General features: G+C 34.5%; 1 protein-coding gene across 1 annotated transcript; it reads left to right on the top strand.

The window, feature by feature from the left end:
* Positions 1-8,060: 8,060 nt before the first annotated feature.
* LOC141665681 (uncharacterized) lies at positions 8,061-8,690 on the top strand. The gene has a single exon (XM_074471663.1). It carries the CDS (start codon positions 8,061-8,063, stop codon positions 8,688-8,690), a length of 630 nt encoding a protein of 209 aa, XP_074327764.1.
* The last annotated feature ends 3,803 nt before the right edge of the window (positions 8,691-12,493 follow it).

Here is a 12,493-nt window from a genome sequence, read left to right as displayed (position 1 = left end):
AAGACTCGCAAAACATTTTTAGGAATGTTCGGAGTGATGCTGATTTAATAAAATAAATCAATCCCAATATATATATATAAATATATGAATATTATTATTTAAATAATATTCCCATAAAGAATAATCTTTATAAAAATAATTGAAGTATATGTTGTAAAACTTATACTTGAAATGAGTATTAAATAACCAAAGATATACTTGTACGAAAGTACTATCTTTATTTGAATTATCAAAGATAAGTCTGATTATCGACACCTTATTCTTTAATAAAATAAAGAATATATCTCAGCAAATAATCGGAGTCATAGATCCTCAAATGAATATTCAAATAATATTTAATAAATAAAATAAGCTGAGTCATAAGCCCTCGAATGAATATTCCAAATAATATTCAATAAATAAATAAGCTGAGTCATAAGCCCTCGAATGAATATTCGAAATAATATTCAATAAATAAATAAGCTGAGTCATAAGCCCTCGAATGAATATTCGAAATAATATTCATTAAATAATATAAAGTTATCGAATAAACCTTATTCGATTAATAGTTTTGAAAACTATAACCATATATATATAAAATCTACTCGGGATCCTCGACTCCCGGTTTTAGAAAATGTTTTCACCTTTGGGTCCCTATACTAAGGGTATATGCAAATTACCGCTATTCTCTAGCATAGGTATTATCAACTGAACCAACAGATATATATGGAAAGAATACGAAACAGGCATGCATATGTACCATATCAAATGCTACAATATATCGCAAGAATTTGCTAATTTAATCATCATGCATCTATCACAAGATAATGCATATACAAGTGTATACATCACAACAACAGTATAACGGATAGAAAACTTGCCTGAGTGCTCCCGGATAGGCTTAAGCTTAGGGTGGGTCCGATAACCTATGAACAACAACATAAGTCGGAATTAAACCCCGGTCGCTTAAGAAACTAGACTTTAACCATTTAGAGTCCTAACGTTCGCTTTCGCGCTTAACGATTTACTTAAGTCGCTCGAGTACCCTCGGCTCCACCATTTTTAATAAATTAACCATTACGAGTTTTAAGGCGATTCTTTCGCAAATGTCTTACCAACTGCCTATTACACCTTACATAAATGTTTCTTACCCCAATTAGTCATTTAAGGTCCTTTACCAAGGTTTCAAAGTAAGGCGAGGGGTAATGGTTCGTTCGCGAAACGTCGTTACTTAAAACGGCCGTTTCTCCTAAACCGTACATCGGAATCAAACGAACCACATATCAAAACGAAGCTCGTAACATGAACTATCTAAACATGGCAATGGTAAAAACCTAAAAGTGAGTTCAAGGGTTCTGATGTTAAGAACAAAAACAGTCTACGGTAAATCGGGTATTACGACGGCTATGTTTACGCGATTTCCCAAAATTTTACTTAACCAATTCAACCACCAATCAATCCCAATTCACAACCCAATCAAAACTCCATCCATACCATACTACAACAGCCCCAACAAATCAATATTACCAATTCATACTTATTTCTCAATTATGAACTAAGAGTTTACTTAAGTTCATTGACTAATAACCAAGATTTCCAACTCCAAAAATATCACAAAATCAACCAATCTCTAAACACACCATAATCATGCCTCTCAGCAACTAAACTACTCATAACAAGCTTTAAACATGATTACACACCCATTATACTAACCCATCATCTAAACATTAGGAAATCTAAACAACAAAACTTAAAACTAAGATCATGAAGAGTTATACCGTCCTTGAAGCTTTTAATCCATGAAACATCCTTGGAATGCCCATGGAAGCCTTAATCTAACCTCCTACAAGCTTGTTCTTTCAAAGAAATCAAGAACACAAAAATTAATTTCAAGAAAGTACTATTCACCATCTTCTTCCTTGATTTATAAAAAAAGATTGGCTTGGAATTAGAAGCTTAAACTTATAGGAAGTATGTAACTATCCATGGGGAAGCTTTGATAAATACCTTGCCAAATAGTAAGTGGTGGAGCTTGGATCTTCATTTTTTAAGAAAAGGGGCCGAGAGCTTCATCAAGAAAACGGAGGGTTTTGTGTTTTGTTTGGTGAAAAATGAAATGTTTGGCTTGGTTGGTTGAATTTTGATTTGTTTTAGGTTAATTACCTAATTAACCTTGATTTTGTGTGGTTATCATTCAACCACACTTCCTCCCCCCCATGTCATGCTTACATCATCAAGTGATGTCACCCTCCCTCCTTTGTCCTCTTCCTATTGGTTTGATGACATTATCCCCACTAATCCCTTTGATTAGCTTCTAATTGTTTGTCTAATGACCGCCGATCTGTTATACGGTTCGCTTAACTTTTGTTCTCATTTCTCGTTTGAGGGATCATACCCGGGATCTTATTACTTGGGTTTCCTTAACCTTTCTCCATACATTATATTCCTTTTATGATCCTCTCTTATAATCCTTTAATTTAAATCCTTCTTATCCTGTTACCTTATACTCAATTCTTTCCGTATCTCGTGGATTTCCGGGAAAAATCAAAGTGTTCGGAATTGGATTCGGACGATCTTTACATACACTTATATACCACATAGAGTACTAATAATATCCCAGAAGATTAATAACAGAACCCCTACATAGTGTGGCATGAAAAGTTTTCTCATTCAACATAATCTGCAAATTCACTATTCATAAGGGTTTCAAAAATTTCCAAAAATTGGGGGTTATTACAGTTAGCCAGGGGGAGTCAACAAGTGAGGGGGAGAAAATGCTTAAAATTCAAGTCAGTAAAGTTAATGTGCCAGCAACTGCCTTCACTAAGCCACCAGCTATGGATTGCATTGACCTAATCAATTTAGTAGCAGCAAAGCTGGAATCAAATGACAAACTGAAAAAGATTAATGTTGCAGTAGTTGAGAAAGAGCTGGATGATAAGTGGAAGAAAATTGATGAATAAATTCAAAAGAAGTTTGGTCCAATTGAGAAGAAAGACAAGATCTTTTCTCAATTCTCTCAGTTGAGACAAATTTCAATCAATGAAATGAGCATAGGGCAGTTAGAAAGGGGTCAACCCTCAACAATCAAGTCTCTAAAGGCCAGTGGGATTTTTAAGCCAAAAAGAAATTATCCAAAAACCTCATACAAAAATCCACTGGACCTATCATATGAAACCCCTAGGCCAGATGAAAAAAAGCTATTTAGAAGGTCCATAGCTTTCTTCAAGGATCCTAGAGACTCAGTGCTAAAGAAAAGGATTTCTAAAATCTAGAGAAATGGTAAACTGATATGTGTAGTGGCTGGACAGCCATAATTTGCAGAGGCTAAGAAAGAATAAAAGGTGAGGCTCAAACAACAACAAAAGCAAGCTGCTTTAGATGCCAAGAATCAAGCTAAGAAGCCTGCAATCACAGAAGCTGTATTTCCAACTGAGACATCTAGGAACCTAGATGAAGGAAAGAAAGAAGAACAAAAGAAGATAAAGAGAAAGTTTAGATACAAGATGCATGAAAAGAGGAAGATATATTTTAATGAAGACAAGGAAGATTACATGCCAGCTCAATCTACAACCACAAGCCAATCAGTCTTACCCACTGTGAAGGAGGCTGAATTTAAGGTTGATCCCAATATCACCTTTTATGGTGATCCTGTTGTTCTAAAGGATGAGCCTATAGATTGGGATAGCTTGCCTCTTCCTAATCTAAACCTCCCCATCTTTGTTAAACAAAGGAAGACAAAAGAAAGAGTAGTCAAAACAGTCAAGCCTACCAAGCTCAAATCCAAGCGAGTGGCCAAACCCAAACCTACTGTCAACAAAGGAGATCAACTCTTCATATGTGACATCAAGAAATTTTCAGACATAAATCTCTATCTGGATGATCTTGAAGAAGTCAGGTCTATTGATGCCTACAAGCACCTTGCAGAGAGACCAGTCTTCAGGTACAAGGGTGGTAAGGAAATTACATGGCCACTTTACAGAATTCTCAATGAAGGCTATTCAACTCTAGTGATTGTCTTCTCCTCAATCAAGAAAAACTTTGGATTCAATATAATAGCCAAGAAAATGGTACTAAACAAGATTGAGGAGATACGGAATAGCTGGAGAGGAATAAATGCACTCCCAAGAGTATTGACTATTCCCTTCACTGGAGATAGATTGCATTTGAGGCCATACTGGATCATGGAGTTCAAGGATGAAAGGAACATTGGAAGATTCTTCAGGTTGGAAGATCAGCTAAAGATTGCAAGAAATGAAACTCTAAAAGAAATGAAAGAAAAACTAGATCTAACAAATAATGATGAATCAGAATTTTAAAGAAAACTCCAAAACCAAATTGAAGAGATTGATGTGAAGCTGGAAAAGAAGCCAAGGCAATCAAGGAAATGATCTTAATTTGCTCAGTCTAGAGGAGCACCTTGAAAATGATCTGTAAGACACTTTACAAATCTTTCTTTGTGAGAATTTTTAATAAACTGCAACACTTGAAATTTTAATCTACTGTATTTCATTCTGTATTCATAAAGTGTTTTGTTATCATCAAGTTTTTCTTAATTTATTGCTACAGTTCTAGTAGACATAAATTGAGGGAGATTGTTAGGAATATGTTGTGTACTTGATAATAACTTGAACAAAACACTTAGTAGATTTTAGTTAAGGTATTTTGTAGCTTTCAACGGATGATCATTTTCAACATCCGTTGAAAGAGTAACTTATGTAACAATAAGACTAATAGCACATTTCTGCATACATGGATAGCTTAGTGAACTAGATGTTGTAGATTGTCGAAGTTATGTTAACTACTAGATTGATATGTAAGATAGGATGGTTGATTGTAAATATTAGATGCCTTGTAATCTTGTGTAAATGATTTAGAGTTAACTATCAAAAAGACAGTCTCAACGGATGATTTACAAAGCTTCAACAGATGATCAACATAAGTCTCAACGGATGATCAACCTAAGTTTTAACGGATGATCAGACAAAGTTCCAACGGATGTTCAAATTCAAAAGAGCAGTTGATAGTGACTTAACAGTCACATGCGTTGGTTGTATGCAAATGGAATGTGGCAGCCTGTTTGAAGGTTTTAGAGAATAAAGAAGCATTTCCATTTTCATGCTAAACTGAAGATATTCAAAGATGCTGGAAAGAGAAGTGAAGAAGCATGATATTAGAATAGAACAATTTTGTCTTATTTGTTTGTCTTTTTATCATGTAACTTGGTAATATATAAACCAAGTGTATTGCAAGTTTAATAGCAATGAAATATCCAAGTTAGCAAGAAAAACTAGACAAATAGATAAAGTAAAATCTGTAAAGAATTTCTCTGTAGTTCTTGTTGTTTAACATGTAAGCAGCTGTGTACTATTTATATCACAGATTTCTCTACTTAATATATATCTCTGGTGGAAAAATTTAATCCACCAGAAAATTTTTAAATACTTGTATTTAATTGCTTTGTGATTTGATTTCTGTTAAATTCTTATTCTGCACCATTGCAAATCAAACATAATTATTTATTTGTAGAAGAACTATTCTTAAAATAAAAAAGAAGCCAGAATTACATTCAACCCCCCTTCTGTAATTCTTTAGATTGTTTGGGAAAAACACCTTTTCTGGAAAATCTTCTCCTTTTCCTGTAGTTCTTGTAGACCATCTTCTTGAAGCTTTTAAACAGTAGGGCAGCCATTTGTTCCATGTCTTTATAGTTGTTATGATCACTGTTAGTATATGATTCCGTATCAGTATTTGAGTCATCATCAGACTTGATGATTCAGTATCTGACTTTGCAATCATGGCTTTCCCTTTGGAGTAGCTTTTCCTCCTAACTTTCTCCTTTGGCTTCTCTTCAACCTTCAGTGCAACTGGTCTAGATTTAGATCCTTTCCTCTTACTTCTTTGTTCCATCTCTAGTTCATGAGTTTTCAGAACTCCATAGATCTCATTTGGAGGTGTTTTATCAAGTTGATAGTTATCCCTTATTGATGTGACTTTGAAGTCCCACTTTTCAGGGAGAGCAAGTAGGAACTTCAGGTTTGAGTCCTTCAAATCATATTCTTTGTTGACAAGGGATAAGTCATTCAGCAACTTCTGAAATTTGTCATAGATCTCAGTTAAGGACTCATTGTCCCTTGAGTCAAAGTGCTCATATTCTTGAGTAAGTACTGTCCTCCTGTTCTTCTTGATAGCGGTTGTGCCTAGACACATTACTTTTAATGCATCCCATATCTCTTTTGATGTCTTACATCCAATGACTCTATTGGACATAACCCTTTGAAGATTTTTGTGCAAGATGTGTCTGACCTTAGCATCCTTCATGATAGATGAGATATCTTCAGAAGTGTAGTCCTTCCTGTCTTTGTCTATCATCTTCGATGGTTCTCCTGCAAGCGCAACAACAACCTTCATTATTCTGTGAGGACCATCATAGATCCTGTTCAGATATTCTGGATCTGTGGTTTCCAAGCACATGGCCATCCTGACTTTCCAGATTGGATATTCATGTATCTTCAGGATGGGCACCTTTATTACTTCATACCTACTCATGTTGCTTCATATCTGTGATGTGGCTGGGGGTTGTGGCTTCAGATTCTGTGTTTCTTCTTCTTTATATGACATGTTTGATTGAATTTCAGATCTTAAATTGTTTGTACATTAACAGCAAGCTCTGATACAAATTGTCAGGCCCTTAAACAACTATAGAGGGAGGTGAATACAGTTAATAGAATCAATTCGACAAAGCTTCAACAAAATCAACAGTTTTTATATTATCTGATAAAAACTTATTACAAACGTACTCTCTCAAAAGGATGAACAAATATCCTTGAGAGCTGTTAGGTCATGAGAAAGATATAACAATGTCGCAATGCATATAGCATGAACCTAATATGTGCTTTATATAGAGCACAACTACACAATGTATAAGGAATCCTATTCTATCAATAACAAGGAAACCTATACAATTGCTTCTGAGATAAAGTCCTTCACCGCCTTGAGTTCCTGTTTCCTTTTCCTTATCAAAGATCAACTGATGTGATAAATACTGATTTCATCATCCGTTGACATCATCATCCGTCAATATCCTTATCCGTCGATTATCAACATCCGTCGTTGTCATCATCATTCGTCGATGTAAGTTCTGATATGAACTTCTGATAGTTTCTGCTTGATATCATCAATTGCTCCCAACACTATCATAAGTGGTGTATAATTTGGTATGCCCTTTTTTGTTAGATTTGGTTATCCCCATTTATGACTGTTAAACAAGTGACTAGGACCGTTAGATTCGAATACTAAAAGAATATACACTACTCAAGAGGACCGTTATATTCAAATACTAAAAGAATATACACTACTCAAGCTGTCAAGTTCAAACCCAGCCAACAACAAAAAATTATATTATTATCTATATATTACTAAAACTTCCGTGTTCGAACCCCACCAACAACAAATATTTATATTATTATTTATACACAACTCGAGATTCAGGTTCGAATTCCACCACCAAAAAATATTTATATTATTATTTATAAATATACTAATTAATAAGGTAATGATCTAAAAAGAAATTTATTATAATTTTAAATAATATAAAAATATTAATGATGATACGTGCACTAAAGCTAGTGTCTTAAAAAGACTAACAACATTAAATATTGAAAATTTTCATATTTTTTCGTGTCGTGTAAATTAAGTTCCAAAATTGCCCTATCTAAAGTTACTAATGTAATTAAGATTCATAAAACACCACAAAGCAGGTAAAGAGTAACTTTCTGGCAGTGAATCCTTTTTTCTACATTATCCTCCTTGGTAAACACAGTTAAACACACTTGCTAAATTTACACAGTTAACCTGTATATACCCGAGGTCTCTAGTACTAATTCCAGAGAACGTTATAAAAAAAATTGAGAAATGAAAGAAGGGTGCTACAGTCATTTTCTCATGTGCAATACTTTGTCTTTTGTGTTCTAGAACAAAGTTAGCAGGCCAAGGTACATATGGTACATATTCTTTTTCTCCTCAATAAAATCATATCCGCAGCTAGCGAGCATCTGTTAATATATGTGTGTGTCAAAATCATGGAAATGAATAAGTCACCCTCCCCGGGAAAATCAGATCCTGCGATACCAACAACCAACGATGAACAGTGTTCGAGCCCTGGTCAGACTCAGGCTCGAACGTATGAGTGCAATTTTTGTAAAAGAGGTTTTTCAAATGCACAGGCTCTAGGAGGCCACATGAATATTCATAGAAAAGATAAGGCTAAGCTCAAGCAAACAAGCCCCATTACCCAAGCTCGCTCTCAACAATTCTTGGATATCCCAAAAACAAGTACTCCTCCTCCTGCAGCTACAAATTTTTTTCTCCCAACAAGGTCTGCATTTCCCGAAAGAACAGATGCAGTTGCTGCTAACTGGACTTGGAACTACAGTTCAGAAAAACATGATACAACGTCGATACCGACAAGTGATCAAGGCTATGTTGGATCAGTACTAAAAAAACTTCCTTTGTTGACTGAAACAACAATACTAAGAGAGGATGATCAGGATCAAAAACACTCCGACAACAAGGAATTATCTTCTTCGTCTAGCCACGGAGCTGATCACGATGAAGATGTTGATGAGGTGGACCTTGAGCTTAGGTTGGGACATGACCCTAGTTTGGATTCATCATCCTCGGCTGCAAAGGGTACCAGGAAGTTCTTTTGACAACTGTTCATTATTTTTATTTAATATTTTCGTGATTTCATTGATTTAATTTATGATATTAATCATTGAGTATCGTCATGGCAATATGTTTGATTAAAACTATTCGTTTGCATTATAAAAGAGATGTCTAGCCGAAAATAGAAAGGATAGAATCTTTGTAATTTCATATGGTTTCAGATTTTCTTGATCATTATCATGTTGTTTACTTTGTAGACACTGATTAACGATTGATTTGGTTAACACATTATGTATCATTATCACAACTTAACTTCTTTATTGAAATTTACTTCTCAAGTGACTCGCATTTTGCAGATCACATCACATCCCCCCATTAAAATCACACTTACTCCCCATGATATATAGATAAACTGCAAGGAAACCGTTTAAAATCGATGAGACTGCTCCATTTTGACTTGGTGAATGTGTCAACCTACCTTGTAAAAATCGACATAGCGGTCAATTCTAATGAGCCGGTTATTAAATTTTTATACTACTTATTTTAAATTAAACCATTTAGCAAAAAAAAATAAAAAATAAAAAAATTAAACCAATTATTTGTAGTACTTCCTCTGTTTGATTTTAGCCATTCATTAAATTTTTTATACATATTTCAAGGTGTATGTACATGTTTAGTAAAAATTAACATTTTTAAAAATATTTTTTGTAAATAAAAGTTTAAGTTATGATATTTTTGAAAAAAATTTAAAAATTATTTTTTTAACAGCATAGCCTTAAGCTTTTAAATTATGTCCCGAAAAATCAATCAACAATGAAAAAGAAACGGAGAGTACATTTTAAAATTGTGATGATCAGCCTATTTTATTATATACAATTTGACTACAATGACATGGCACGTCACCAATGACGGGGAATAAAAAGAACCCCAATTGCAAAGTTAATTTCGCATTAATTACACCTGATTTGGTCAAAGGGGAATGCCCAATTAATGAGACCCAAAACCCTAACTATTTATTAAATTCGTAATTAATAAAGGGGCTAATTAAACAACACAATAAATGTGTTCAAACAAGTAACTATTTCTACAAGAATTAGCCTCCAAGAAACCCAAATTCAGAAGGAAACTAATTTATGCTTTCTAGTACTCCAAAGTCCAGTATGAGGTGGAGACTTGCCCATCAGGTCACTGAATTCTACCTTAATTCTTAGACTCTCAACGTCTATATAAGGGGTCTTACCACTTCAACTTCAGCAAAACGTTTTGGGACAAGAGCCCCACACGTCACAAAGTCGGGAAACATCCTTCAAGCCACAAGGCCATTACATGGAACGACGTTTTAGACTCAGTCCTCGAATGACATGAAAGTCACTACATCCTTGGTGAGCTCTCGCTGTCATAGCCCCGAGGGCATGCATCACCAAGAACTACGTTTTGGCTTGATCCTAAGCATACGCCAAGGTATGCGTAGGCATCTTGTGAGGGCAGATTCAAGCCACGAAACACAAGCGCAGCCATTAAAACTCGAAACTTATCTAACCCTGATATTAAATACCCACATTAAAGAAATACATATTTTTTATCCATAACATTTGGCGCCGTCTGTGGGAAGAAGACGACAACCATGAAAGCACAAAGAAGTACCGAGAAACTACCTGATGAGATGTGCTATATTGCATCCAACGTTGAGACTCCACCACAGTCAAACCTTAATATTTGAGGGACTAATCTCTTAGGGACGAAGATCCCCATTACCTAACTATTGAATCAAAGAACGGTCTCCAACCTCAACGGATGCATAATTAAGGGAAGAGTCCCAAACTATAAATGGTGCTCTCACTAATAAACTCCCGAATTTCTGATCTTAATAATTGTGCTTCCATCAAGGGTGAATGATCACCCACCTTATGAGATGCATAATTATGAGAAGAAACGCAACGTCAAGTACTTGAGAAGTACGAACCTCAATATTTGCAAGGGCTAAACCTTATTAAAAGGGATAAGTTATAATTTCTATGATCCTCATATCAGGGATAATGATTGTTCATAAGAAGATGAGATTACCCCAGGAAGGGTGTAGCCGAGCAAGGAACATATTGCCAAAGGGCGGTTTTAGCCCCGAAGACGTGAAAGAGTGAATGCTCAAAATCATAAAGAAGAGGATCCGTGCTCATGAGGCACACGTTCGGAAACCAAAAAAGATCTAGAAATATAAAGTGATCAAGATCTATGAGCCACAACTCAAGTTGTCGCTTTCACCATTGAAGCACCACAACTTTCGATCACAAAAACCAGAAGTTGGTCCCATAATAATGGGATTCCCTATGACCCGAAAGCTAATTCTAGGGACCGATCTGTTAGTGTTTGTACCCTATAGACAACACTATGATGTTTTAGTTTAAGATATTAGGATTATTAATGTTTATGTTCTATTGATTATTCCCTTTATAATTTATTAATTCTTAATTTACTGCGATATAAATGTTAGATTAATAAATATCCTTGGAATATGATATGCAATTCTATTTCTCTAAGTATGTGACTTAGAAATGCGATTATAAGAATAGTATCATATTCCTAAAGGTCCCTAGTCGAGTATTATTATTAAGGGATAATAATAATGCACTAAGACTGGTGTATTTGTTGACTGATGATCACATCTCATTGATCATAAGTATAGTGATACTAAAGTCAAAAACACATGCAGATGTATATGTACATGGTGCTGGACAGACCCAATGTGAGATTCTACACGTCTGTTGTGTCATAAGTAATTCTCATAGTGATAATGATGTAATGGTCCTTAGACTTGAAGTCATTATATTTCTATACGAGAATTAATATACATTGATTCCAATAAAAGTTATCCTTGACCGGGTAATGATAAAAGTGGACATTGGGTATATTATAAATTGTATGAGAAATATGAATGATCTAGATGAGATTTAACCCTCCTATTTTAGGAGTGATACTATTGGCCTCTTGTGTGAGCTAGACTATGAAATGCGTGGCCACACTCAAATTTTAATTTGATATGATAGTCTACTCATTGATCAAGGAAACCTAGATTAAATATTGATGAGGATGACACTTACATGTCTCTAGTTTAATCTATAATATTTGGTTAAAGGGATTATATTACATTGTACATTATTCACGAAAGGTTTAATCGATCACCGATTCAATTATTATTACTTGGGTAGCAATGATGTATTACTAGATGCAGCTTATTGTTTACGATTTTAAATTAGATTTAAAATTCGTTGCCAACATAATAATAACCTAAAGGGTCACACACAAAGAAAGCTTGAAGGATTTAATTTAAATTGGATTTAAATTATATTAAAGTAATTCGAATTATTTATAATATTAATTAAGTATGACTTAATTAATTAGATAAATATTGATATTCAAATTTACTAATATTAATTATGAAATTCATTTGTTAAATAATTAAGTGTGACTTAATTATTATACAGATGGGAATTTCGAATTAATAATAACTCCTAATTCTTTAAGAGTTAAAATTCCTTTTTTACTCTCTATATAATATCTCTTGTGTGGCTGATTTTGGAAGCAAGACTTTTACTAAAACCTAGCCACCAAGAGAGAAGATGGAGAGATCAAGAAGAAACGAGTTTGTGCTAGTACACATCCAATCCTTGAGTTCAAGCATTCGTGTGGGTACCGATAGAGCGTAGATCGCGAGAGCGGGATGCGTGGTGATTGAACAAGGTTTGGATCTCCATTAGTCAACCAATTTGTAAAGCTTCTTAAGGTAAACAAACTGATTTACGAATTAAATATCTATTTTTCGCATGGATCCTGCGGTGGGTTTTGAAAATTC

This window comes from Apium graveolens, chromosome 6, assembly GCF_009905375.1.
Source record: "Apium graveolens cultivar Ventura chromosome 6, ASM990537v1, whole genome shotgun sequence".
NCBI classification, from domain to species: domain Eukaryota; kingdom Viridiplantae; phylum Streptophyta; class Magnoliopsida; order Apiales; family Apiaceae; genus Apium; species Apium graveolens.
The sequence above is the reverse complement of the archived record's forward strand: the minus strand, read 5'-3'. Positions and strand labels throughout refer to the sequence as shown.

What these genes read in the sequence shown, in the direction of transcription:
- LOC141665681 (XM_074471663.1), top strand. Translation starts at nt 8,061, where the DNA reads ATGGAAATGAATAAGTCACCCTCCCCGGGAAAATCAGATCCTGCGATA.